This window comes from Cygnus olor, chromosome 2 (genome assembly GCF_009769625.2).
Source record: "Cygnus olor isolate bCygOlo1 chromosome 2, bCygOlo1.pri.v2, whole genome shotgun sequence".
NCBI classification, from domain to species: Eukaryota; Metazoa; Chordata; class Aves; order Anseriformes; family Anatidae; genus Cygnus; species Cygnus olor.
The window spans coordinates 37,457,682-37,484,132 of NC_049170.1; the positions used below are offsets into that span (position 1 = coordinate 37,457,682).

The 26,451-nt window shown below is 39.6% G+C and overlaps 1 protein-coding gene and 1 long non-coding RNA gene across 6 annotated transcripts in view; both read right to left on the reverse strand.

Moving 5' to 3' along the window:
• Window positions 1-26,451, reverse strand: part of ANKRD28 (ankyrin repeat domain 28) — a 119,173-nt gene that overhangs the window by 72,424 nt on the left and 20,298 nt on the right. For 2 of the 4 annotated variants that reach the window (XM_040549628.1, XM_040549630.1), the window contains exon 2: window positions 3,334-3,417. In XM_040549628.1, coding sequence (XP_040405562.1) covers window positions 3,334-3,417 — 84 coding nt within the window. Of the gene's footprint in view, window positions 1-3,333; window positions 3,418-4,518; window positions 6,334-13,345; window positions 13,365-26,451 lie in introns of those variants that run through there. The other 2 variants (XM_040549629.1, XM_040549627.1) reach the window with 2 other exon arrangements.
• LOC121066225 lies at window positions 17,842-22,279 on the reverse strand. 2 transcript variants are annotated; one of them, XR_005817599.1, is made up of 4 exons: window positions 22,177-22,279; window positions 21,915-22,093; window positions 21,032-21,088; window positions 17,842-18,164 (listed from the first exon to the last, which is right to left on the reverse strand). It is a non-coding gene; the product is annotated as an uncharacterized LOC121066225 (long non-coding RNA). The 2 variants fall into 2 exon arrangements; XR_005817598.1 differs by lacking the exon at window positions 21,032-21,088.

Sequence of the window (26,451 nt, forward strand, 5' to 3'; positions counted from 1 at the left end):
GGAAAAACAGTAATAAGAAGTATATATATATACATGTGTTCTCTCTTTCTCTCTCACAATATGGATAACAGAAATTCTATCAGGCTCGACATATGTGATGTGAGTGACTTAAGCCTGATTCATGAAACAAGCAGCCACAGCTCCTCCAGTGCTCTTGGGGAAGGGGAGGGAGAAGCAACCCCTTTTCCTCCATTTTTCCCATAATTGGAGCCTCAGAGAGTGCACCTTCCAAAAATATCATTGATCAAAGTTCCCATAAATCATTTTTGTCTAAAAAAACAGTTGCACACACCAAGAAGGCAAGCCTTTTTGAACCACAGTTTAAGCAGGTAAAGAACACACTCAATTTGCTCTTTCTTCACAAAACATTACAACTGCAGGGTTGAATACAATACATACTTTCTAAATCTAGACTCAGACTGACTCAAGAGAGCTGGTAACTGTGACATGAACAGAGAACAATCTTCTTCCTGAAAAAGCTGTCTTTTCTTCCTGCAAAAGGTTGCTATCAGTACATCATCTTAGCATTGGCACACAGGAACTCGTGCTATGAAAGGCCACCCGTCTCAGATTCTTCCTAAATATAACCCTATGGGACAAGACATCAGCTGCGTTAGGAATAATGCTCTAATAGAGCCCAGCCTGAGTGTAATCTGTAGGCATTACTGTAGGAGCAAACCACAGCCTAGCTTTAGGAAGCCAAACACACAGACCCAACCCAGCTTTAACAGAGTATTAAACCGATTGTCATTAATGTTAAAGATGATATATGGCAAAAGTAAAAAAGGAAAATGAAGCTGGATGATAACAGAAAGAAAGAAAAAGACATTTTATCAAGACACCAACACCTTTCCTAGACGAATGTCACTGCCACAACAGAGCCCTCGAGCAGTTCTATCTTCAGTTCACTTCTGGGCACAATTTATTTGCCAAAGTCGGTCTCCAGTTACATAACCCAACCCGCCGCTGCATGGAAGAAAGGAAGGAATCCTAGCTATTAGGAGACAAACTGCAAAATAATTAGCTGGTATTGAGAGGGGAAAAGACTCTGCAGAGGCATTGGAGGGAACGGCTCTGGAATTCAAACAACTGTACCAAAGCACTTGGATAGCTAAGTGGAAAAAAATCCAACACACACCCGGGTTCTAATAGAGTCCACAACAGTCTATCACGATCCTTCTCTTTATTAGGAAACATACATAGCCACTTGGTTTTCTTCACTTCTCCCCCTTCCTTCTGTCCACGCCAATTCATAACACACAACTCGGGGGAAAAGTTTGGATCTAGACCACGCAGGAATACATTACCTCCAGTCAAGTACATACAACAAATGCAAAACCCAAGAAAAACACCACACATGCAGACAGACGCACGAAGTTCACCGGGCAGCTTACTTCATTTCTACCAAACGACTGGGAGGTTTTTTTATGCTTGTTCAGTCCTGACAAACAGTGTTTTAAGGGATGTATGTGAATACTGTGGTAAATACTGCAGCAGGACGAGGACTACCATGTTAGAAAGGAGTGGTCATGTGTGACAAGCATTGCCTATGCTGAAGAAGGTGGCTGTGAAAAAAATAGTGTATTTGTTCTGGATACATTCTAAATATTCCTTGGGTGGCACTAGTCTAAGATGTATACATGGTCTATAAGGGGAGATGTATCCACAGCAAAGAGTTAGCAAGAATTAGCACGCATACACATGTATAAACCAAACAAACAGGTTATTGAATATTCTATTTACAATATTTTTCTTCACTATAGCTACCTGGCAGTCTAAAGTAACCCTCTTTATGATGAAGCACGAAACAATTACTTGCTTTCCTATTTAAGCACATCTACTTATTTCGTATTTATGGACAGACAATGCCTGTTTGACAAATGTTGAGACAGAACGAAAACTAAACAAAACCACTAGTGTGTACATACTGAAATCTAGCAGAGGCTTTTGTAATAAATAATCAAAAAAGCAGAGAGATACAATCCTTGCTTTGTTTACAGCCACTACATCTGTGAATGCTAAACCTGACTTGTACAAAGAGAAATAGAAATGAAATAATACAGACTAATGGGTTTTTAAAAATGAACATGCCAACGACATGATCAGAGTCCATATGAAGAGACAGGAAAGACATACATACAGAACAAGCGCTCTCATGACTGAACAGAGGATGATGTCATTTGATAATATGTAATCCATCACAGAATTTTGCTGAAGAACACGCAAAACTAATGAAAAAAGGAGAGGGGGAAAAATAGAACCTTATCAAACAAAACTTTCACTTTGACAGCAAATTTCTTTACAGGGCCCTCCCTGCTCAAGCTCCGCAAGACAATGGCAGGACTCCCAAACGCTTCAGCTGGCACTGGTCAGATACAAATTCCACAGAATGCTTTGAAATGTCAAAATACACATGCCTAACTAAATATTTGCTTTTGGTTCTACATATGTTAAGGACAAAAGTTAAACAATGATCGTGGTCTTACACTGGCCACTAAGTAGCACCTAGATGTTAGCCTTAGCTTTTCAGTATCCCTCTTGTTCTGATGCAGCTGGAGGAGAAACTGCCCACATTGCTATAGTGCTACACCTTAAATGGCTAATGTCAGTCTGACTTAATAATCAAAACAATTTCTAATAGATATAAAAAGCTTATGCAATATTATCTTGCATAATGTCAGAGATGCATATGAGGATTTTAATAGAAAGTAAATACAGTAACCGCATGCTGTTCAAATCTTTGAATTTCACCCAAGTTGGAACAAACTCAATTTATCTTCAGTACAATTTTTAAAAGTCTGCAATGCCTGGGTTCACAGCACCACAAACAGGACACATAAGCAATATTTCTTATTTTACAGGTCAATATAAATCACTAGGCTTCCCTCTCTAAAATCCATTCTTAGGCTTACCTTTGGAAGCTCCAAACTATTTTCTTTAATTGTCTAATATATACTATGCTCTATTTCATGTAAAAAGAATCAAACTCTACATCACCCGTAACTAGTCCTACTTTCTAAAAAGCTCTGATTAAACTGTATATACAAACGTTTCAGCTATACCAGCACTGCAGAACTAACATTTGAAAGAAATATAAAACTAAGTCTTTAGTAACAACACATATCTAGAAAGCTGAAAGAATACAACTTTCTCTGCTCCTCTTTAAGGATTAAGTGCATTAAGTGTACATATAGGCCTTATTTTTGGCTATTACATAAAAGCTCTAGAATTTACAGGTCTTGAATTAGCAAAGTTTTAAAGTGATTAGTAGAGCAGAAAGCTGTATCAAAACAAAATTAGACTGTATTCAAAGCTAATGATGTTTGGTTTTACCTGAAAGTTAACATCTTCTTTCTTAAATATTAGTGCTCGAACTTCATCAGGATCTCCATTAAATATAGCTTGAACCAATGGTGGCTGAAATGAAGAAAAACAAACCTTAGAATATAATTCCATTGCAGTTTTTAGCAGTACATGTATGGTGTTCTGATACATACCACAAACACAAGATGAGGACAAAAATCAAACATTCCAGGCAGTGAAATCAAGAAACCAGAGGCAATATTTAGAATTGAAAGAACTGTAAACTTTAAAAAGCTCAGACACGCAAACACACTCTAAGTCACTGCAATAACCAATGAAACATATATATATAATAAAATAAAATAAAATAAAATAAAATAGACTAGTTTTTAACAGTTGAAAATAGAACCCGTCATAATAAAATTAGGGCTGTTATTACATACCATGAATTCTACACAATATAAGTAAACAACCCCCTTTTTGCAATAGCAAGTGACTAAACTTACTAGAAATTCTTCACCTGTTTAGAAACAGTGAGAAAGCAAAGTGCATCAGAGAAGAATGGCAACAAATTCACACTCACACACATCTATTACTAAATATAGCAGGATTTCTTGGTAAGTAAGGAAAGCTGCTGAGATATGCCAGCAAGATTTTAGTCAGTCACTTAACAAAATAATTTAAAGAAATAAAAGCCCAGTCCCCACAGCGTTGACCATTTTGCATAAGTGATAACTCAAATTGAACAATTACATTTAGATTATGGCTTATACCATTTTTCTATTTTAGCTTATAACTGCTGTTGCTCAATGTACATTGTGCACTGTATCACTTCTCAAAATAAACACAGCATATAATTGCAATATAATCCTTACATCAGTTTCTAAAGTGGTAGTGCATAAATGTACCACTGAGGAATGAGGAGTGGAGCGAGGGAAACACATTCACCAAGCCCTCTAAAAATCCTCTGCTGCTCTGCAAGAGTCAAGATCTGTTATTGCTGCACCATAAACAAAGTTACATGCAAAACAGTGAGCCCCTGCAAATATTCATTCTACAACTAAGGTTCAACTTTTTCCCTCTTTAGCATAGTCAGCTTTACTGCCTCATCTCATTTCAACATCATGCAAGCTCGGATTAACCTTATGAAAGTTTCCACTGGGATTTGCAACAGTATTATAAAGGAGAAATATGCCAACAGACAACATGCCTTACCAGCACGTTTCCAGAGGGCGATGGACGTAAAGATATATTTTCCTGAGGCAATTTGGAAATAAATGTGGGAGCATCATCTTCCTCCTCCTCCAAAACAACAATACAGACCCGACTCATTCGATCCGTTTGAGGAAGCAAAAGCCAACAAAAAAACGCCAGCAACTGTGTTTCTGGAAGCAGGCTGCAGGTATCACACCAGGGAGCACATTGGAGGTGCTCTCACCTGTCTCACACACACTCACGGACTTGTGAGTGCTGCTGCTGGCGCACGACTGATTAAAAAAGGACATCGCAATCCCCCCCCACGCTTCATTTTTCAGATTGAACCCCCCCGAGTCGTTAAAGAAGTTCTTCTCCTAAATAAAACGCCACGAAACATCGAAACCGCAACAGAAGGGCTGTGGAACAGCTGATACCAATATCCCTAGATCCAGGCCGCTTACACCAGCACTGTCTGACAGCTCTGCCCCCGTTACCAGCCCCGCTGCAGCAGCACGCCTCTACCCGCACAGGGCAGGCATTGTTGCGGGAGCCACGACCCCGTTCCGCAGAGCACCAGCGGGGAACAATCGCCCCGACGGAGACGGCCGCGGCTAGACGCGGTCCTGCACGGTCAGGCGGCGGCCAACAGCAGCGGGCTCTCCGCTGCCCGAAAACAAACGCGGGCTCTGACCCTGCTGCGCTTCTACGGCTCCATCCCTCGGCGGCGAAAAGAGTCCGTCCAAAAAGGACATCTGTTTTCCAGCAGTTGCTCAGAACGCGGAGAGAGGCAAATAACTCTTTCCCATGCGATGAAAATATCTGCAATGTACGGTGAGGCTGCAGTACATTTACATGCGATGAGTCAGACCACGGGGACAATGCAACTCCTCGAATAATGTCGCCGGTTTAACCCAGGCTCCCCAGCTGACAGAAACGCGGGTAGTTTTACTCCGTCAGTGCCACAAGCGATGCGGAGCGTTCCTTTTCCCTTCCCCAGGCAGCAGCCGTGGCTCCTCCATCAGGGAAGGCGTCAGGCGGGAACACCGATGAGGCGGAAGGCTTCAGCAAAACGAGCGAGCCACCGCACACAGAAGCTCAAACTGCTGCCCTAGACTTCTTCTGCAAAAGCAGTTCATCACTCAAGTGGTTCTTTCGATCACCACGTGAATGCAGTTCCCATGAGAGTCTTCATTCAGATCGAGCGGAGAAAAAAAAAAATGAAAAAAAAAAAATCAGACTCCGTGCATCTTCTCTGAGCCAAGTTCTTTATTCGAACAGCTGTCACTGTGCCAACCTGATTTTCCTCTTCGGTTAGAGGTTCTGCTTATCAGTTTGTTTGTTTTTTTCCCTGACAAGCTAAATTATATGATCAGCTTATACAAGCCTGCCTGTCCGAGCAGAGCACGACGCGCAGCCACGGCGGCGCTCCAACTGAGCACCGACTGCAGGCTCGCAGGCTGAAATGCCTCGTAATGCTCACATGTCACACTTACAGAGCCGAGCTGCTGCTCTCAGTGTAACTTCCTCTGGCATAAAAAAAAAAAAAAAAAAAAGGAAAAAGGAAAAAGGCGCCTTTTTTGGGGGCAGTCTTTGCAGATACGCTTGTGCCAGCTCTGTGACTAACTCAGCCGAAAACGTAAAATTTCTGTAACTGAAGCAAAAGCGACTGTTTAATATTTTCCACTAAAAACCGCAAAGAAATCTGGTGTAAGTGGCTCTGCTGACTAACAAGGATTTCGGCAGTAAACAATTCCAGTGTTTTAACTGCTTTCGTATGGCACCGGACAGAGCAGCATCACAGCCCTTGCTTAACTCCTTGAAGACAAGGAGCTCCCCCCATAAATCCTCTGAAGATGAAATGAAAATAAAACCTCTCTTAACACAATCAGGTGACTGCTAAAAGCCAGCCCTTAATGACCAAACCCACGGTTTTCTGCAATGAGTACAAACGTGCCCTGTCCCTGAAAAATATACCTGAGGTATAATCAGAATATAATGAAGCCCTGCAACTTGCTAAATAAATATTTCAGCTTGAATCTGCTGAAGCAGTGCTGGCTTGTGGGTGTATTATGTAAATGGCTGCTGCCGGAGTCGCTGGATAAGCTTCAGTGCTGGAGAACAGAGGAGGGCTTTGGTTGGTGCCGCGCTAGGTGGAGGCACTGCCAGCATCCTTCAAGGGCTGCTCCGATCACCATTTGTCAGCAGAGAGAAGAAGTTGAACTTCACAGCTCCTCAAGAAGCCATTCCTTCTCATATCTTCCATATTAATCCAGGCAGAGAGAGTGGCAGGTTGAAATGGTTTATTAAATGGTTTGGGTATTAATAGACGCGGTGAATTCCCATCTTTGGGGACCATGGGAAGGAAGAGCTCACATCACCACTCTTTTAAAATAATGTCTACAAGAGCTTCGCTGCAACAGAATAAATTGCTTAGGACCCACCTGCTGACAGCTTCATGCAGATGAAGGTTTTTGTAATTGCACAGGAGTTACCTAGTTTAGGGCTCCTTGAGCTCAGGACGGTTGGCATGGCAGAATATAGCTCACGTTTCTGATTCACTATGAAATTTCAGCTAAGACTCAAATTTCCCAAATGTTCTCATTTACAGCATATGACTAACACGCAACTTTATAAATGTATTCTGTTCGTTACATGGGGTCCAGTTGTTTTGCAATTTCATACTTCTGGTTTTAATCACAAAAAGCAATGGTTGGTACACTGCGCTGCTTTGTTCTAGCATTTCAAAAATTTATTAAAAATAAATACCACAGAGTCATATGAATACATATGAACATTCATGTTCTTCTTGGCCACAGCAAAAATCATTTAAATAAAAACTAGAAGCCTCAAGCCTCATCTATTGCAACACCCCGCCGTCTGCTAAGGAACACAGAGGATAATAACCTAGAGGATATTTTGCCTTTTGTGAAAAATGCCCTAGGGAGCAGACACTGCAATTTACTTGCATAAGTAAAAATTCCTTTGGGAAAAAAATAAAAATCATACTTTAAGTCTAAAAGCAAAGTACACTTACGAAATGCAAACTTGGTTTTCATACTATATATGTACACATGCATTTGTTAGGTAATGGTATTCCTGCTACACCTCTACATTAAGTGAAAATGAACCCTTTTCCAAAGCTAAAAGGTTTGTGTAGCAAATAAAACCTGAGTTCCATGCTTTTCCTTTGGAATTACCACTACATAACTAGACAGGTTGCTAGATAGGAGATAGTGCACAAATCAGTTCCATTTATCTGAAAGTGGTCTGATTTTGACCTTGGCAATTAATGCTCCAAAGTAGACGTAAAAATTTTCAGTTAGAAATTCAAGAGTTAACATAAAAAGTATTGGATTCCACACTTACTGCATTATGAAAACTCAGAAGAGTCAAGAACATTTTCATCTACTCTGGTAATTATTCTAGAAATCTTACCTGTAATTGAAATAAAACCAACTATTTCCCAAAGCAAGTTAATGTATTATTTCTTGCACAACACAACACATTTCTGAATGGTGACATTCCTACGGTCAAAGAGCTAAACGCCAGTGCATCACAGCTGGCACGAGGAAGAGAACCAGCACAACCGAATCAATACTATATTGATCTTGATAGCATTATAAACCGTGGAAGTAAGCAGACAAAAAACCCACTCAACACTACAAATGTGTGTGTGTGCAATTACTTTCATACCCAAAAGACAATCCACCTCTAGAAACATTTAACGTTTGCTTACAGTGAACTAGGGCTTGGAGGATACTTAATAAAAACAATCCTCTCCCCTCCCACCCCCAGCAATCGGGAGCAATGCCTTCAGCTCAATGGAAACAGCATCTCTATCCATCTCTTCCTCCAGCTTCAAAACATATGCAAGGTATCCTCTGGTTTGCAAAATACGAGTTTTTAATGCTACCTAACAGCTAGTAACAGCTATTCTAAGGATCAAAAGCTTGAGTTCACAATTCTACTGAAAGAAACCAAAGCAGAGTTTTAGGTTTTCAGTAGATTATATAGAAACTAATAATTTTCAGAGATGGAGAAGAGATAATAGTAACAGAGAATGAAGGCAGAGTAAATTCAAGAGGATTAATTTAAAACTCCTCTCCCTAAACTGACCTAGGAATTGTAACAGAACCTCACAAAGGTATGAATAAAGAATAATGCATCTCTTAAAATATACTTCCCAGTTTATCCTAATAAAACTTTAAATAACTAAAGTTCAGTGGGTCATCAACATCCATCTTCTCCAAAGCCTTCTAAAGTTTCTAGATTAAATTTCACTTATTTCCTATAAAAGAGCTTATTAAATGAGTAGAAAGAAAGAAGAGTTCAGAATTGGCTAATCTTAAAAGAAAAAAAAGCCACTTCTACTGGGACTTGAGGGGTGATCTGACAGCATCTGTGGTATCTAACTGGTAGCAACATAAAATCTCCATACTCAGCTCTAAAATTTTAAGGAGTAAAATATAATAAATTTTGCAAATTCAAAAAAGTTGTCCCCATGGTCAAATGATTTGTCTTTAAGAAAATCAAGTTCCCAGAGGCCTTCATGGGTGGATATAAAGAAAGCACATTGTAAAAATGCAGCCTGCAGACTAAAAAATAGATGACTGCAGCCACATCTGCACCAGGCAGAAAAAACATGAACTTGGAAGCAGCTAAAAATAGTAACCTTTTCTATAGATCTACCCTTTTCTCTAGGAATTGATGAGCAGAGGACTGTACAGCAGCGCTGTGGATGACACTGAAAACCTCTCTGAAGAACATTCAGTCTCAACAAACCTACCCAAACAAAGATTTCTCTCTTGACTACCAGCATTTATCAAGTTTTTTTCCTCTGGGCTGAGATTAATCCAACTGGTTTCACTTTGTATTTTTTATAATCAATGATCTAGGAAAGGAAGGAAATTGTTCTGCCTGGTTGCAGTAAATATGAAAAAAATAAAACCAAATAAGGCTTATATTTTCTTTTTAAACCATCTCTATCAGCTCTGCAAGACTAAGACATAAGCTATGGGTCTCTTCAGAAGATAAAGATCACTCATAATACTTGTATAGCTGTCTGTGCACAAGCATGGTGCACAAACAAAAGATAAGCAGTTTTTTGAATAATTTAACTACAGTATTTACTAAAGTGTTCCCCACGTATAAACAGAGATGAGTGTTCAGCATCACCATGAATATAAGCTGCAATACTTCAAGCAGCCTTGTGAGTCACTTGTCTGAACTCTGTTGTTTCCTCCCTGCTCCCGAGGGAATGAGGTGGAGTCAGGAAAGAGAATGGTCCAAGGCAACAATAAATTACCACCTTTCTTCTCAATCTTGTCCCATTTATTCCAGATCATATGCACAACTGGGATGCAGAAAAGGAGACTAGTTTTAACCTCTACTCCACATTTCCGCTTCCAAGGACAACTAATTTAGCTTTGCTTGCACCTCCCAGATGCCGTAGGCAGGTCTTACTTCTTTCTCTCATGAAAGTATATAGCTTGAATTGATCTACAGAACTACCTTAATTCAAAGAAAATACATGACTACATACAACTTTGTAATTAATAACATCCAGTAACTGAATTAAAAAATAATAATAATAAAAATGAGACACAAATCTGACAAAGAAAAAAAAATCTGGCATTCATTCTAAATTCTGTCTTTTGGAACAGCATTTGTGAAAAACTACTCATGTAAAACGCATGTTTGTGCTTGAGATGTAAACTTAGTTTGCATGCTTAAAAAAAATGCAAACTTTGTAAAATACTTCCTAAATATCATCTGATCAGAGAGCAATAAAGTATCCTACAAGTGTTAAAAAAATATATTTATTGATTTTCTGTTTAAGACGTCTTGCATATTTTATACATCTGAAAAAAAAAGCTGGTAGAGAAACTCTCAGCTGATCTATAGCACCTTACAGCCACCACAGTGATTGTAAAATTTAAAATTTTATTACTGATACCCAAAATATGGAGTCTAGCAAGCTGCCTCAATCAGAAAAACAATGAGAACTGAGCACAGACATTCCTAAAACAAATGAAAAAAAAAAAAGAAAAGAAAAAAGAAAACAGCGAAGCAAAGCAAATACAAGAGTCCTATTTCTTTAAAGACATTTGAAGAAACAGCATCTTCCCTCCTTACTTCTAGCTAGAATGCCACCCAAGATACTTCCCTTTTTATTAAGGCCAGATTTTACTTCACTGGCAGGGCTATCTTTTTTGTGCTCTTTAGAGCATAGCATACAACCCTGTAACCAAAATCAGCCCCCTATTCCTACATTAACCAGCAGTACCCAAAATAAAAGGCCTCCACAGTCTGTCTGACTTCAGGCTCTCGAGGCACCTCACACAAACCGTGCGGGCACTGGCCTGTGGCTCCTACTGACTCAGCTGCTGGATCTGCCTTCAGACCAGCAGCTCTGTGAGGGCGGCTGTAACACTCCACAGCTGTCTGAAATAACAACCAGAGAAGTCTGACAGTGGAAATGTCTTCGTATAAAATTTATTAAGAAGTCAAAACAACTGCTGTTTCAGGGAAGGTGGTCTGCAAAAAGATGCGTCTAGCTGTATACGTTGCTGCGGACAGTCAGGCCTGTATCCATGAAGAAAGGCAAACCTATACTTTAGGCAGTGTGCTGCTGTGGGTTTGGGGAGGGGAGAGGTTGGTCTTAAAGCCCCTTTTCTTTTGGGGAGAAGGTAAGTGACAGCAGATGGCTTCTGATGGATAGCGAAGAAGGTTCTCTCAAAAACATCAGCTCAGTCAAAGAGAGAAGTAGGCAAAACACCTCAGTGTTTGTTAAACCCACACAAAACCACAATTATTAGACATTGAAGTTCTTTTGGCAAGTATGACTGCCTTTCTAAAATGTTTTCATAGCATGAAAAGCAAGGTCCACAGACCAGTCACAGGTATTTTCACCTGTCAGCAGAGCAAAGGCAGGAAAGTCACTGGACAGCAGGAGTACTTCCGAACCTTCAGTTCCTTCCAGTTCAGACCACATCCACAGCCTATTTTGTTTTCTGGCGCTGGAAACGGCATCAATTATATTTTACAATAATAACCAGAGTACACTGCCAGGAATAATTACTGAAGGCAGCAATTTCAGCTGCACACACCAGCTCTAACAGCAGAGTGCAAGGAAACAAAACAGAAATCAAAGGCTGGGCCTCAGCAGCCCCTGTTTGCTCTCCCACACGTCGCCCATTCCCTCCCAGCAGAGCCCCACCAGTTGCTGGGAGGTGACACCGGACAGGAACGCAACCACAGCGGAGCAAAAACACCAACCAGAGGCTTCACAACACAGCAACCCGCTGTCACAGCTGGCACCGACAGCCCGATGCTTCAGGAAGAGACACTATTGAATCCTCCCAAGGAGAAGAAACGGATAAAGGGAGTTTGTCTAGAGCAAACAAGCGACCGCAGAATCCCTAATCTTAAGGTTTGTATCACCGATCACATTGCCTTGAGAGTATTCCTGTCAACGTGCACACGCACTTATAAACAAACTAAAACATGATCCTACTAAATCATATTAGGGCAGCTGGTAAAACAACTAAGAGAATTCCCTTTGGGCGCATACACAAGAATTAGTACATCCTCTTTGATCTGCTTCTCTCCTCATCTACAGTCATGCTCTAAAGAGGAGCATAAGAAGAGCTGATTTTACGTATTTCCCCTTTGAAAATTTGTTCCTGCAAAAAGAGAATCAAGCTCAATTTATTATAAAAACAATGTCACAAGAGGTCAACATAACATTGCCTTATTTTCACCATACAATAGGCCTGCTTTTCTTTCTCCTGAGGTGTTCCTGAGGCTTGCAAACATGGTACACAGTCTGGGCTTCAAGGTCAGGTGCAACGTACAAGATCATCACAGGCCTCTCCAAGGCTGCATCCTTGAATATCAGTAGATGTCCACAGGGTTTTCTCTAAGAAGTGTGGCACAGCATGCTTTTTTTTTTTTTAATCTTGCATATTTCCCTCCCACATAAGATGACAAACACATCACATTTGGTCTGTAGGGCCAGCCAGCTTTCCTACTGAGATCATTTAGCTGTATGTGCTAGAAAACAGTAACCTTTATCCTCACCTTGCTTTTTTCTTAACCTTGGCTCTTTCAAAGACTTGAAACACTCTTAAAGTAAAGTAAATGGGAGCCACCCCAGTTCAGCACTGGACAGTGCTGGTGTCAAGATCCAAAGTTGTAAAACCCACGCTGTAGCTAAGAAACCTGGAATAAACTTTATCATAATTTCCTTAATAGACCCCTGCTGCATGGCAATCCAGCTGTGTTTCTGAAGAAGCAGATGTTGGTCAGGTGGATTTCTAGAAATGAGAGCTCCTCTGCTGTCTGTGACTGGTGACCAGTTAAAGTAGAAGTTGTGACAGAATCAAAGAGGTGACATCTAAAAAAAATTTCACTGCAGCAGTTTTGAGAGCTTGGCACGATAAACTAATAGGCTGCTCTTCTCCAACTCACATCAAAGTTTTTCTTTTCAATACTGATCTTTTTTAAAATTTAACGCAGATTTGCTATTCCCTTCCTTTTCCCTTTGCATCCCCCTGTAAAATTAATCGGCCAACTAAGTTTTCTCATCACCATTTCTGTTCATACGCTAGAGTATATGTTGCTTCTGAGCTGTCTTCCAATTCATATAGAAAGAATAGAGACCTAAATCTGACTGTGAGCTTATGAAACTATGGAAGAGATTTGGGTTCATTTTTCATTTCTGCAGGCCAGAATAATAGCAGGTAGCTATAAAAAAATATAACAGGTAACAAATTTTGATGTTCTATGATAACATCCAGAGGTCTGATAAAGTGAATCTCATCACTGAATTTTTATCTCATACCTCTTACAGAATTTAGGCAAGAAAGTCAAATCCATTATGCCAGTCAGTGGAGGGCTTTTATAGTTTTATGTCACCAACCACATGAATCCCCGTGGTTAAGTTGTCATGGTTACACAATGTTTGCTTTCATACGTTTGTCTGAAATTCCTATGGAATTCCCACCCGGCCAAAACCAGCAGTAGTTGGGAGTACACCACTAACATTTAGGGACTTGAGTCAGAAATGCATACTGCTTCCGTCCAGACTATTATCTGGGAAACACTAAAAAAAATGATTCATACCATTTTGAGTTGTGGAAGGGTGGAAACAAACATCACATTCAACTATTTAAAACCTTCAGTGATGACTCATGTTAGCTTAGGACGTTTCCAGAATCAGCTCCCTTTTCCAAGTAGCAAATTGCTGTTGACTATTCAAGAAAATAAGCTGTTGACTACTCAGGCAAACAAACAAGATGGATTCACTTTCAACAGAACTATTCAACTATCAAAGTGAGAATAAAAGGGGGAAGGGTGTCCCCATCCCCCCCAAAATACCACAAACAAAACAACATACAACTCAAGAAGCTTGGTCGACCAAGGATACCTAGCAGGCCAAAGTCGGAAAGGCCAACAACTGACAGTTGACAATAGTGCTTCTGTACTAGAAATAGGCCTTAAGTTTTCCATGTTTCACAATAAACAGCCATGAGGCCTCAGAACTCGTTGGGTATTGTCTGGTCCCAAACCTATTTAAGTTTGATTTTAGGTGTATTTGCAAAAATCACTTTGGAAATTTTGTTACAGCAAGCCTGTTACCTATTTTGTCTTAGCTGTATTAGTAAGGTTCTGTCTTGGGCTGTGTTTTGCTTGAACTTGCATGGTTGCATGGTTTCAGCAGCCAGTATGACCAAAACATTAATCCAGTCTCGGGGACAAGAAGACATAGCCAACTAAGAGTGAAAAATAGCCTGTGAAAAGCTAAGAAAAGAGCACAGAAATACATCCGAGCAAGTGTTATACAGCAGTCATTGGGCCTCCAGTGATTCAGTGACCATGAGGGGAAGTAGCATGGGTTGGACAGAGGAGAAAAAAAGAAACTAAAAATGGGTAGGAGCGATGTAGACTGCTTTCTTCCCTACACAAGAAGGGCACCAGGAAAAGGACGCTTTGCATGAAAGCAATGTCCACCCAACACTTCCCAAGTCTTTGGGAAGAAAAGTCAAAGTTAGCTTCAAAGTCTGCCTATTGTTCACTCAGAAGCATAAAACTGATGTAAATAAAAGAATTAAGAAGCATTACCAAGAGGCAACATTTTATTTAGAATGACAGAGTGATAGCAGCAAACAGTTCTTGGAAGACTGTATGGTTTCTAACATTCAAAGCATAGTTCCTTGATTTCCTGTGTCAATGACAATAGGACAGCAGAATATACTCCTTCAAAACAACTATTTTCTATTTTGGTCATTGCTGAAACTACCCTAATAGGAAAGTTTTGAAGCCAGTAATAGTGGGGAGAGGAAGCAGCTAAAATACTAAGTGGCTCCAAAATTCTTAACTTTAAGAACAAAAAGAAAAATTGTTGCCTTTAAAAGCTTCTGTTCAGTTTTTCCTACTCATTAGTCATGTGATGGTACAATCTTCCTCTGATCCAAACTCCCCCTCCCTGTCCCACCCATGGAAGAATACTGTTGGTGGGTGGGTTTTCTGGTTAGTTTTTTTTCAGCACGGGGTTTTGGACGAGAGAATACTGAATACATTGATTAACTTTCTTTAAAAGGTTTTCTATAATTCATTTCAAAATCAGATTATCTCTTGCAGAAGAGTTATAAGAGTTGAAACAAAATGATAGATATTTTACTAGTGTAATACTAAAATAAAATGCATGTAACATGCATACCAGTGCAATACTTTGAATATGTAAATTCCAGTAGATATGAATAGACAGACTGTGACCACAGAAACCACGGTCCTGCTCACTTGCTCACATCTGGAATGTTTCTTTTTTGTTTCCATACATACCAGGAACTCTAAATACGATATACAAATGAGAAAAATGAATTCTGGTTGCTATGGATATCAGTGCTTTTATTTTCTCTCTGTTCAGGGTGCAAACACTCGGCATCACTGTATATGAATTCTTCAGATTCTCTTCAGAACAGTGTGGATCAACAGCTGCCTCACGTATCAGGGTTTGCCGTCTGCGGTATTTTTCCTAGAAATTTTTAGGAATCCCTTATGCTTCCCTCGTGTCCAAGGAGCTCCTTTCTGGCAACTGGAACCATTCTGGAAAACACAGCCGGATAAAGTCCACATATTCACACACACATACACACACTAATACGGGATGAGAGCGCTTGTCTGAACCTTCGACAGCTGCCAAAATGGACGGCTTTTCCCAAAACTGAGCAAGGGGAAATACAGCAATAGCCAAAAAACATCTTACTCAGCTGCTTCAAACCTTGCTAAGTTTTCTCCACAATGCTCACTGGGGTTGTTGCTTCCAGGAGGGCTGCTAAACATCACCCCAGGATAGCAGCATCAAAGTGACATTTATTCTTAGAAGTTACTTCTGTTGGCCCTTTTTCAGTAACTTGGAAGGGAAGATTAAAAAAGAGCACTTTCCTTAAACAGCCTAAGCACTCCAATACTGAATAAGTTCCATAAAATATAGAAAAATATTAATTTAGAACACTAATTAAAGTTTTAACACCCCAGAAAGTTGTATTTTTTTTTCTATTTTTTTAAAGTGAGGTTTGAGGAAGTGGCTGAGTCTGATTTTAACTGCTGGCCACCAGAGATATTCCTCACTCCCCTCTTCCCTGCATGATCCTTGCTCATTCACATCCCCTTCCTGTGCCAGCACAGGCATTTGTGTGATCTAAGCACCTCTATTTATTTTCTTGGTGATAAATTAGTTCAGCCAGCTCATCATGGGATGACAGCTGACACAGAGAAGCAGTGGGAGCATTCAAACTGCTCACTGTGATAGAAAGTGATTCAATTGCTTTGCAAAACCTCACCCATCAGCAGAGCTCCCTTCATCAACAGCAACCGAGCAGAACTACTTCAATCCTTGTATCTTCCTCCAAATACCACAGAACAGCTTTCCTGAAACCTGAACTTTTCTGAACTGAGACAACTGTATCACTCTCAAAATTCTTTCCAATTATACAAAAGCCTAGAGGAAGAACTTGAGTTTTACTCCTGTGCATCAGTATACAAACCACTGCTAATTTGTTTGTTTCTTTGAAAAGAAGATACTTCACATTGCAGAAATTTCACAATTATGTTAATCAAATTGCCTGCATAGTACTAACAACATTTATAAAGCATATAGCAGTAAGAACAGACAACAGAATTTTAGGGCCCAGCTTTCAAAACACACACACAAACAATTATGCATGCAGCTGGAAGAATACACAGCTGGAAGAATTAGTTTATGTACTTATTACATCAAACATTGGAATGCAGAAAAAGGTAGCTACATTACAACTTTACACAATCATCCATACATGAATTAGAAGTTAAACTTGAGATCTTTTAAAATCAGAATTATGTTCCAAAATCTTGGTATCACTGGCTTCAATCAGTCATTTGTTCACTTAAGATGACACCAAGAGGAGAACTTGAGAAGTACATCTTGGCATTCCAAAAAGCTAACAAAATGCTTTACAGGGAGTACTTTTAATACAGAAGCAGAAAGATTATACCAAAATAGAATGATACATAATACTTATGAATGGTGCATTATTTATTTAAAACATTAAGAAAATAAGCTTCTATACCCTTGCCTCTAAAATCCATGGGTTTAGCTATCTTAGAGTCTACAAATAACCAAATTATGTTCAGCAAACATGCATACATGAAAACGGAAAGTATCTCTTCAAGTATTTGCAGAACTGAGGCTACAGAACATCTAGTATCCAGTCATTTTCTACTACTATTGACAAGGCAACTCTCATTTCATAAAAGCACTATGAAAAAATAGGTTTCTATAAAATGTAAATAGAGTTTTATGAATGTATTAGCTACCTGTTTAGTAACAAAAAGTTAAGAATGTATTTTGGAATATTCCTAATTATTGACATCATATATGCCAGGTTGTGCAAAGTCTTCCCCCAAAAACCTCTGCTGCTGCAACCAGCCTCCTCAAAACGTGTGACAACCAACAGATAACTCAACTGAATTCATAAACTACATTTGTAAGCTATACTAAAAAACACACACATTATTATAAAAATGCAGCACTTAAGTCACACAGATATACATATTTTGAGTCTTTACCAGCCTCTGTCACCTTCTCTTCTGTGTGATTTCAGGCCCTGAAAAATAAAGGCCACTGACTCGCTTTTTTCAGAATGAAGCGTTGATTTCCCACGTTTCTTCTTGGAGGCACGCTGACACCTCATGGACGTTTAAAAAATGTTTTAAGGACTACTCTTTATTTCTTTTTTTCTATGTTTTTAAAACCCAAGTAATGCCATGTTGACTTCTTAAGAAATGTAAACGGCATTATTGAGTTTATTGCTAAGTTCCTCATAACATAAATACTTAGCATTCATTCTGGATGAGCACTGCGAGGGTCCCATTGGCATGGGACATAAAGACAAGGTACCTCTCTCCAGCTCCAGCCCCTCCAAATTGAAGAGAAGCAACCACAGCCCCTGTACCTCCCTGCAGAACAGCTGATACGGAGAAGAAAAATAGGATGAATGTCATATGAAGGATGAGATTTGAAGTGTTCTTCCCCAGACTAGCTCTGAATAATTTTCTGTGGCTATGCAGAAGCACTTGACTCGTTGAAGTCCACGAAAGCCTCCACAGATACACACAATTACCTACAAATGTTAACAGATTTGTGTAGATTAAATCTTGTTCAATTCATAGCAAGGTAGCAATAAGCCTTATTTAGCACTGATGTACCATAAAAACCAAAAGTAAAAGGCAAGGTTCCCTCCAGATTCTCATTCTGGAGGGAAAGTGTATTATCCTGCTATTTATTCCTTCTGCCATTTATTCCTTCTTGATTGAGGAAGGAGAACAAAAGAAAAAAAATAGGAAAAAGTCTGTAGTAATCTATGTAAAAAAAATCATACACAACATGCATCTCAAAAATGGTAAACTGGTAAATAAAATGATAATATCTTCAACAGTTTTAAAAAAGAGTAATATAAATATAATAGGCCTATAATGCTTATTTGCTATGGGCATTATGAGACTCCTTTGAATTACTGTAGAGCTAATTTAATTAATGATACCCAGGAAATACTAATATTCAGGGGAAAGAAAAAAAAGTCAAAACTCTTTTGAAATATTTAGCCTTACCTAAATATGCAAGACAAAACCACTTAAAGGATTTTATTAGTTCTTAAAAATGAAAAGAAACTCCATTATATCATTTCTTTAAAGTTGCTCCTTCAAATATTCTTGATCTTGTAAAAAAAAAAAAAAAAAAAGGAACACTTTCATTTTGTTTTCTAAAATACTTAAAGCATTCCTCCACACATTTAAATCCTCTCTGACTAAAGCTGGGATGCTTTGTCTTTTTTTTTTCTTTTTTTTAATAAAAAGCTATTAAAAACAAATGTAAAATGTCTTTGCCTCATATCTTTCCCATGCCTAAGGGAAGAGAAAAAGAGTAAATACTTGAGAATCTTTTACTTAATACAAGCTTTGCTTTATATTTCTTTTGAAGTGGAATTCCTGTAGCATTAAAATCAAATCAAGGAGGACAAAAGGATTCTCTTTTTACACGTTTCATCCCAGAGGAGCATCCTCTCAAGTCCTCATCCCTCAGGACTCCTGGCTTTTACAGAGCTGGCACAAGCAAACTGCCAGTCAGCATATTTTCCCAACACATTCCCAGCCAAAAAGCAGCAGCTGGTAAATTCCATTCATTGTGGAAGGAGTGTATTTTTCTGTCATTACTATCACCATCTGGTCACCAAGGGAAATACTACACCCTCTTCTGGTTTATAAAAGATTAAAATTAGGTCACCTTGAAATATGCACTTCAGAAAGAATCTGATGCAACAGCCTATTAAAACAAAAGCTTATTTTGCTCCATAAATATATATTAAAGTGCTGCTAGCAACATCTGCAGAAATGGTAGACTATGTTAAACTACATGGTAGACTATAAACATCCGACCTTGTAACTCAGCCACGTTGGTCAGACTCAGCTCTTCCGCATCAGGTGCCAGACTCGGTGAAAGACCACGGACAGATTTTTAGCCAAAAAGCAAACAAACAAACAGAAAAACCACACACAGCTATTACTATGAACAAGATTAAGAGAAAAAAAAATTATCTTCATCAGCTCAACACAGGCTTATAGCAGCCTAAGCAATAGCAGCACGCTATTTTGTAGTTGGTACATTAACTTTAGGAACATCAAAGAAACATGCACCACTCTGGTACCCATTACACACACACAATAGATTTGTGGTTTGTGTTTTATTAAACAGCTGTCAAAATCAGCATAAATTTCCTCAAGTTAAAGGCTTATCTGTATACTACAAGTGTTTTCAGTTAGCTTGTAGCTGTCTAGCAACCTAGTTTTCTGAATCATTTACCCCAAAAGAACAACTTCCAGTCACAAACAACTCCCATAGCCTGTAAAAATGGACTAGCAAGCTGCATCCAAAAACTAATGACTTGTCCTTCATCAACGGCAGTTTGTGGAAGTCCTTTAGCTAGCACTGAATTTTTAACTAAGGATGCACATCACATTTGCATTTGTATAAGAGCAAGACAAGGTACATCTGCAACCACGACTTTCAGTTTCCTAACTAAATTTATATTAACCATCACCTGTATGCTGCTCCATCCCCAAAGATAAAATTAGAACAGGGGAAACCACCAGTTCTCTCCACCACTTGGAAGTCAAGACATTTTCCCCTATTAGTTTTTGACGTGCTTAAATTGTTCCAGTTTGGTTCCTATCCAGGATAGGAAAAAAACAAACAAACAAAAACATATAAAAATGGAAAAAATCAGACAAGAGGACAGGTCTGCAACCTGAAGCTTCATAAAGGCTCCGACTCCTGCCAGATTATGGGAGATATCTACCCCACAAAGCAGGTTTGCCTCTGGATTCCTACCAACATGAGGTTAAGGAACTAAGGGAAGCTGCAACTCTTCAATGCCTTAAAAATACAACTGGCACCAGCAACACAAAACACAACTGACATGATTCTTACGTGTACCTAAGGAGATCCACTTGACTCTGCAGGGAAATACCCCAATGGAACTCCTTGGGGAAATGAGAGAAAGTCAAGTTCCTTGGGGCACTACAGCAACAATGCTACGGACAGTTTCACTCCCAGAAAACAGTGAAATACAGCCACCATTCTCCCCATGAGAATTAACTTACAGCATACCCCCCAGAGAGGCATAAAATGTCATAAAATGGTTTCACAGCACACGCTGATGTGAGCAGGGAGTTCTGCAAATCTCAGCATGTGCTCTAGTAAGGGATGCCTATTTGTTATCAATAAATGGAAGCTTTTTTTATTTTTTTAAAAAAGTACCAGTTTGTGTTTAAATATCAACAAAACAGTTCATATTCAAGAATAAAATAAATTAAAAAAAAATACAAATCACTCAAACTAGCTTTCAGCTCAGAATTGTCTCATGGTAGGAACTCTACCTATACTCCTGTACCTACCAGTACAGATCTTATCCATACCTCGTAAGCAGCGTACCTTAAGCTTTAGCAGTAAAAAGCACTTCTACAGCTTCTCAGTGAAAATTTACTCTTGCTAGGGCAAAAAAAAAAAATCAAATACTTAGCAAGAATCCATAGGTTCCTCAGCATAACCTTCCATCCAAAATTAGCAAGTTACCCATAGAAACCAAAGAATCCCATAGAGAGGACAATTTTGAAAATATCCACTACAACCAATATTAAATAAGCACACAAACAGAACGGTTTGGTGAGGTTGTTCTAATAACATTGGAAAGAGTCTTGCGTGCCATGTCTTTTCTGACGCTGAGCATGAGTTCAGCTATTTATTCAGACGAAACCTCGCTCAACAGCACTGTGAAGGAGATGTCTTCCCACACCCTAGGCATCCCAGGGGCACAGGCTGGGGGGGGCTGCCCGAGGCCGAGCAGGGCCAAGCCAGCTCTGGGTGGCCTGTAAAAACAAGCAAATACCACTTGCTTCCAGTTTAGAAACTGAACTGCCCATACGGTGCTCTGAGATGAGTCACAGCTTTGTTCTTGGTCTTGAAAGTCACACAGTGAGGGGGTAGAAACGTATACAGAAAGCTGCATTAGACTGCAAGCAAGGAAGGTCTTAATGAACCAGGACTTATGTCCCACACCTTTAATGAAACAACTTTCAGCACTTGTATAGTATTATACAACAACCCCTCCCTAACCCAGCAAGAGGAAGCTGCGGACTATGGAGAGGGTACTAATATTATTAACTCTTACACCTGGCAGCAGCTCCTCGACTCACTCAGAAAACTACCAGACCATAGGGAACTTCTGAGATGCAAAGTGCTACCAGAACTGCCCTATAGCACTGTTACAGGTCCCACAGCCAGGTGCCTTCAAACGGGAAGAATACAAGCAACGCACCTTGGTGGCAGTGGGGATGCTTTTTGCTGCTGCGGGCTTGTGTGCCACAATCTGCTCGATGGAGGCATGGGGAGCGGGGCAGGATCGTGCCGAGAGAGAACAGACTCCAGCTTTCTAACTTGGTGGTAGCAAGACAGAAACAACCCTCTGGACGCTGGTTCATTCAGAATACAGGTTTCCTTTGATATACAAGTAGTACAATTAAAAATATAGAGAGATATCAGAACCGGTGAACATTTAGTTAATTAAACGTTCATGTTACCTGCTCTACTCTTCCCTGTAGTTGAGGTGTATACCAGGCAGCCTGCTGATTAAAATTGGCTCCAGCCTTCCTTCAGCTGTAATTGTTAAGAGTCTGAAATGACTAACATCTCAAGTAAATTTACCATAGAAGTCAAGCACCAAAAAGACTTTTCCAGAATCACAAACAGCTTACATAAAACCTGTTCTTCCTCAGTAAACAGATATGGGGAAGATGACATTTACATCTTCTCTAGGCCCAGACGATTTTGGCCCCTGTGGGAGGTTTCTCGGCCCCCCTCAAGGCACTGAAGTAATGTCTACGTTAACATCTACCTACTGAAGTAAGGTCTACCTGTGTAGTTTTTCTAAAAGATCCCCACCAACGAGCACCTGCACTATCAACTCAAGGACTGGAACAGTTTTTTTCCCATGGCCTTACACAGTCCCAGAAGCTATCAAAATAAATACAGGCAACAAAAAAGTGCCATCACAAAACAGATTATCTCGTACAGCTTGCTTCTTTTTATGCCATAAAATTTAAATTATAGGGCACCATTTCCTGACAAGTTTTATATTCTGTTTATTCATTTTATTTACGTGCCAAAACAACTAGTTACCGTAATTACCTTTCTCCAACCATGCATAAGATGGAAACACTGCGTACATAATATTATGAAGGTAGCCTGTGTTGCAGTCATTACACAAGTCTTTTGGTTTTCACCATTATTTCAACAGAGGTGTTCTGTTGTATCTAGGTTTAAAAATAAAAAGGCAAGCAAACAAAGAAACACCCAATAGGTAAATTAAACGTGCTCCCTTTGCAAGCAGAATTTGTGCTTGTCCAAACTGGAAGGAACACGGGGAAACTTCCTTTTTATTATAAATCATGTTTACCCTTGACTTCTTTAAGCATTCCTATTTTCCTTATCGTATTAACAGAGATAAGCAGGACAACCTCAGAAAGTAGACAGCTATTTCAGCCTGGTCAGAACTGGAAGGTGTACTGCTATTTTCCATTAACCTGGAATTTCACTGTCCTATAACCTGGACAAGTGGCTTAGTGGTTTATTCTAAATGCTGAGGGTTTAGCCACTGTGATGTAGGATCCTAGCTCTCACCTGCTACCTCACAAACCTCAACCAACTAGAAAACGTGGAGCCTTCCTGTAAAATCTCATCTCCCAAGAAGCCACAGAAAATGAAGGTAGAACAGTAACTTTTATCCTGAATTCAGTTACGTATATATCAATTGGCTAGATTTTATTGCGTTAAAATTAGCTTAAGTTACTAAATCAAGCCAGGAAATAGCAGAATGAAGTAACATGCAACCTTGACAAATTTACCCGAAGTGGAATAAAGGCACTGCTTAGTTACAACATGACCACGCTATCTGTGAGTTAGGGATATAAAATACATAGCTTTAAACTAAGAAGTCTATCCACAATTTCAGTTCCCATGGATCTCTAAAAAAAAATGGGATGATTCACAGAACTGAGGTTGGAAGAAGGGACCTCTGGAGGCCATCTGCTCCAAGCCTCAAGCAGGGACACCTAGAGCTGCTTGCCCAGATTCCTTCACAGACCAATTCTGTGAGGTGGATCGCAGTGAAACTGATGTCATCCAACCCATCGTGGGGTTCATTAACTTAACCTACACTGTCATTTCAATACATAACACAAGCATGTGGAAAACATTATGAGAACAAGGAAATACAAAACAGAAAACACACACAGCATTTAATGAAATTATGCAGAAATTTCATACAACGAAAAATGTCACATAACTAGATGCATTTACATAGCATGGGAAATATTAACAATGGAGTTGAAATGGAGAAAGAGAAAATTAGTTCCTAATTTACATGAAAAGAAAAACAGTAGTTAAATCCTCTTTCACTAGGCTTAAATATAACCCAATAGATAACAAGTTGGATATATTTTACAAGAATGACTACTGTGTCACCTCAGAAGTAAAGGTTTCAAGTATGTTAAAACTGTTGTTGTTGTTTACTGTGGCAAACAAAACCGTGCCTTCAGTAATTATTATTATTACTCCTCTCACTTGCAAAATAGGAGGTACAGTTCAGGTGATATGTCAGCACTACATGGGAAAGAACTGCAGTGTAGTCAGAAACACTGCGAGATGCTCTGTGCCAAAGATCTCTGGAAGTTTCAATGCTTTTAAATATGCTGTTGTAATCTTCGCTGCTAATGGTTTTTATTAATTTTATTTATTATTTATTTTGGTGGGCCAAAACACAGGAATCAGTATTTTTCCCTCCTCCTGTCTGTGATGTTTAAGAAGGAAGCCTAGCCATCATGGACTCCTCATTTCCACCCAGGAGGAGAAAAAACAAACCACAAAACGAAAGCAAACCTCAGAAGATTCAGATTTCCCAGCCAAGAGTGTGTATACAATTAAAGCAAGAGAAAGGTAACAGCTGTGGCAAACAGGTACATAACCTCCCAAAATAGCATAACAGACTGCAGCTTTAACTGTTTCATTACAGCATTGTTTAGACAAGCCCTAATGATAAAAGTAAAAAAATCATTAAGACAAAAACAATCTTCTGTCACCCTTTCAAGCTGGGCGGACTAGCAAGCCGCGTTTTTAGCCCCAGTATAGCAAGGGCAAAGAGGGACTGCCACTGCAGTTAGGTGTCCCCAGGCCTTTCTCTGTGCTACCACTGCAGTTACCTGACTGCCCCATGAACTGACCTAGACACACAAACAGGCAGAAGGCTACGACTTTTTTTTCCAGTTCACCTCCCCAGACTGGCCTGCTGTAAGATTAGCTGGACACCAGTGTACGAGAACAGCTGGGAAACTCCCAGGGGCAGGAACATGAGGGGGAATGACTACCTTTGACAGCAAGGGCTTGAAGCTAGATCAGCTTCACCGTCTTGTTGAATAGCACTTAGGGTAGTTTGCTACTCTGTGCAGAAGCACCCTGGCTACTGGTCTCATCTCCAATTCAGACATTTGATTGTGTTCTGAAATAATGCTAAACTAAAGGTTTATAGTTTCAGTACTCTTCTATTTTTAGAGTCCTCACATGTACAACGGCCAGATGATAAATAGCATAATGTAATCGATAACACTTAGTTAGGGGCAACCTGCCATTTTTTCCATAATTTCTGCGCACCCCTGTCACTGCCTGCCACGCACAGAAGGCAAGAAGAAGGCACAGAAGGCAAGGCAGAGGGCCCAGGCCAGACGTGTCAGCCACCAAGCCAGGAGGTCATGCTCAGCACCCTGTGCCCACCCTGCTTACTCTGCCTGCAACACTTTCCCCTTGCCCACATCCATATCTTTCATCTTACCAGCCAATTTTTGCTTATATTAGCACAAACAAGTAGAGACCCTAAAGCAGAAGGCACTGGCGCAGATTCAACATTGTCAACATCTGAAAAAGATGGGAGTTGTAGTACTTCTCTCTTCACTCACCTATGCAGACTTGAAGGCAGATAGATATTTGAAATTTTAACCAGAAAGTGTTCCAACTGTTTGGCCTGCTCGCAGCTACACAGTAGTACTTCCAGTTGCTCAGATCCCTATGCAGCACCCCACTGCTCAGACTTGCTTTAAACACCTTTTTTTCTTTGGTGCCGAAAACAGTCTTTGAGCTTAACATACGTGTTTGCAAAGAGAATGGAGAAGAGTTTTTCCATCTACTGCTGATGTGAATAATTAAGACTGTCTCTTCTTCGAATAATGTTACCTTAAGTACTGGTCAGAATATTAAACATAACCATTACTTTGGTCAGACTTCATTAAAAGAGATCCTGAACAGAAATATCAGACAGGATTCAAAACTGTTTCTAATATATAATGCACATTCTCAAATCTGACAAATTTTGTCATCTGATCTCAGCATTTCTGTGCATTTCTGTCTTTATGTTGGATTTGTACTTATGCAGTTAAGAAGCGAAGAGCACAATCCCGATTTCACCCCAGAACTTTTGCAAATTCTTTCCAGTAACTGTCAAAAACCTTTCGTCTCCAAACCAAACAGCAGCAATGAAAACGCTTTTTGATGATTCCTCCATCCTAGAACTTTCAGTCAGATTACCCAAGTAGTTGTTACTCCAAATAGTATTTTCGAATATTATATGCAAATGGACAAAAAGTACACCATAAAGTAATATTTTATTTTCAGTTTAAGAAACAAGCAAGATTTTGGAAATTACTCCAAAAAAGCAGCAATATCAAGTTTTGTCACTTGGTGGCAGCATACCAAAGAAAACCATGACGCTTGAGACACTACACAAAATTTCCAGTTAGCACTTAATGCAT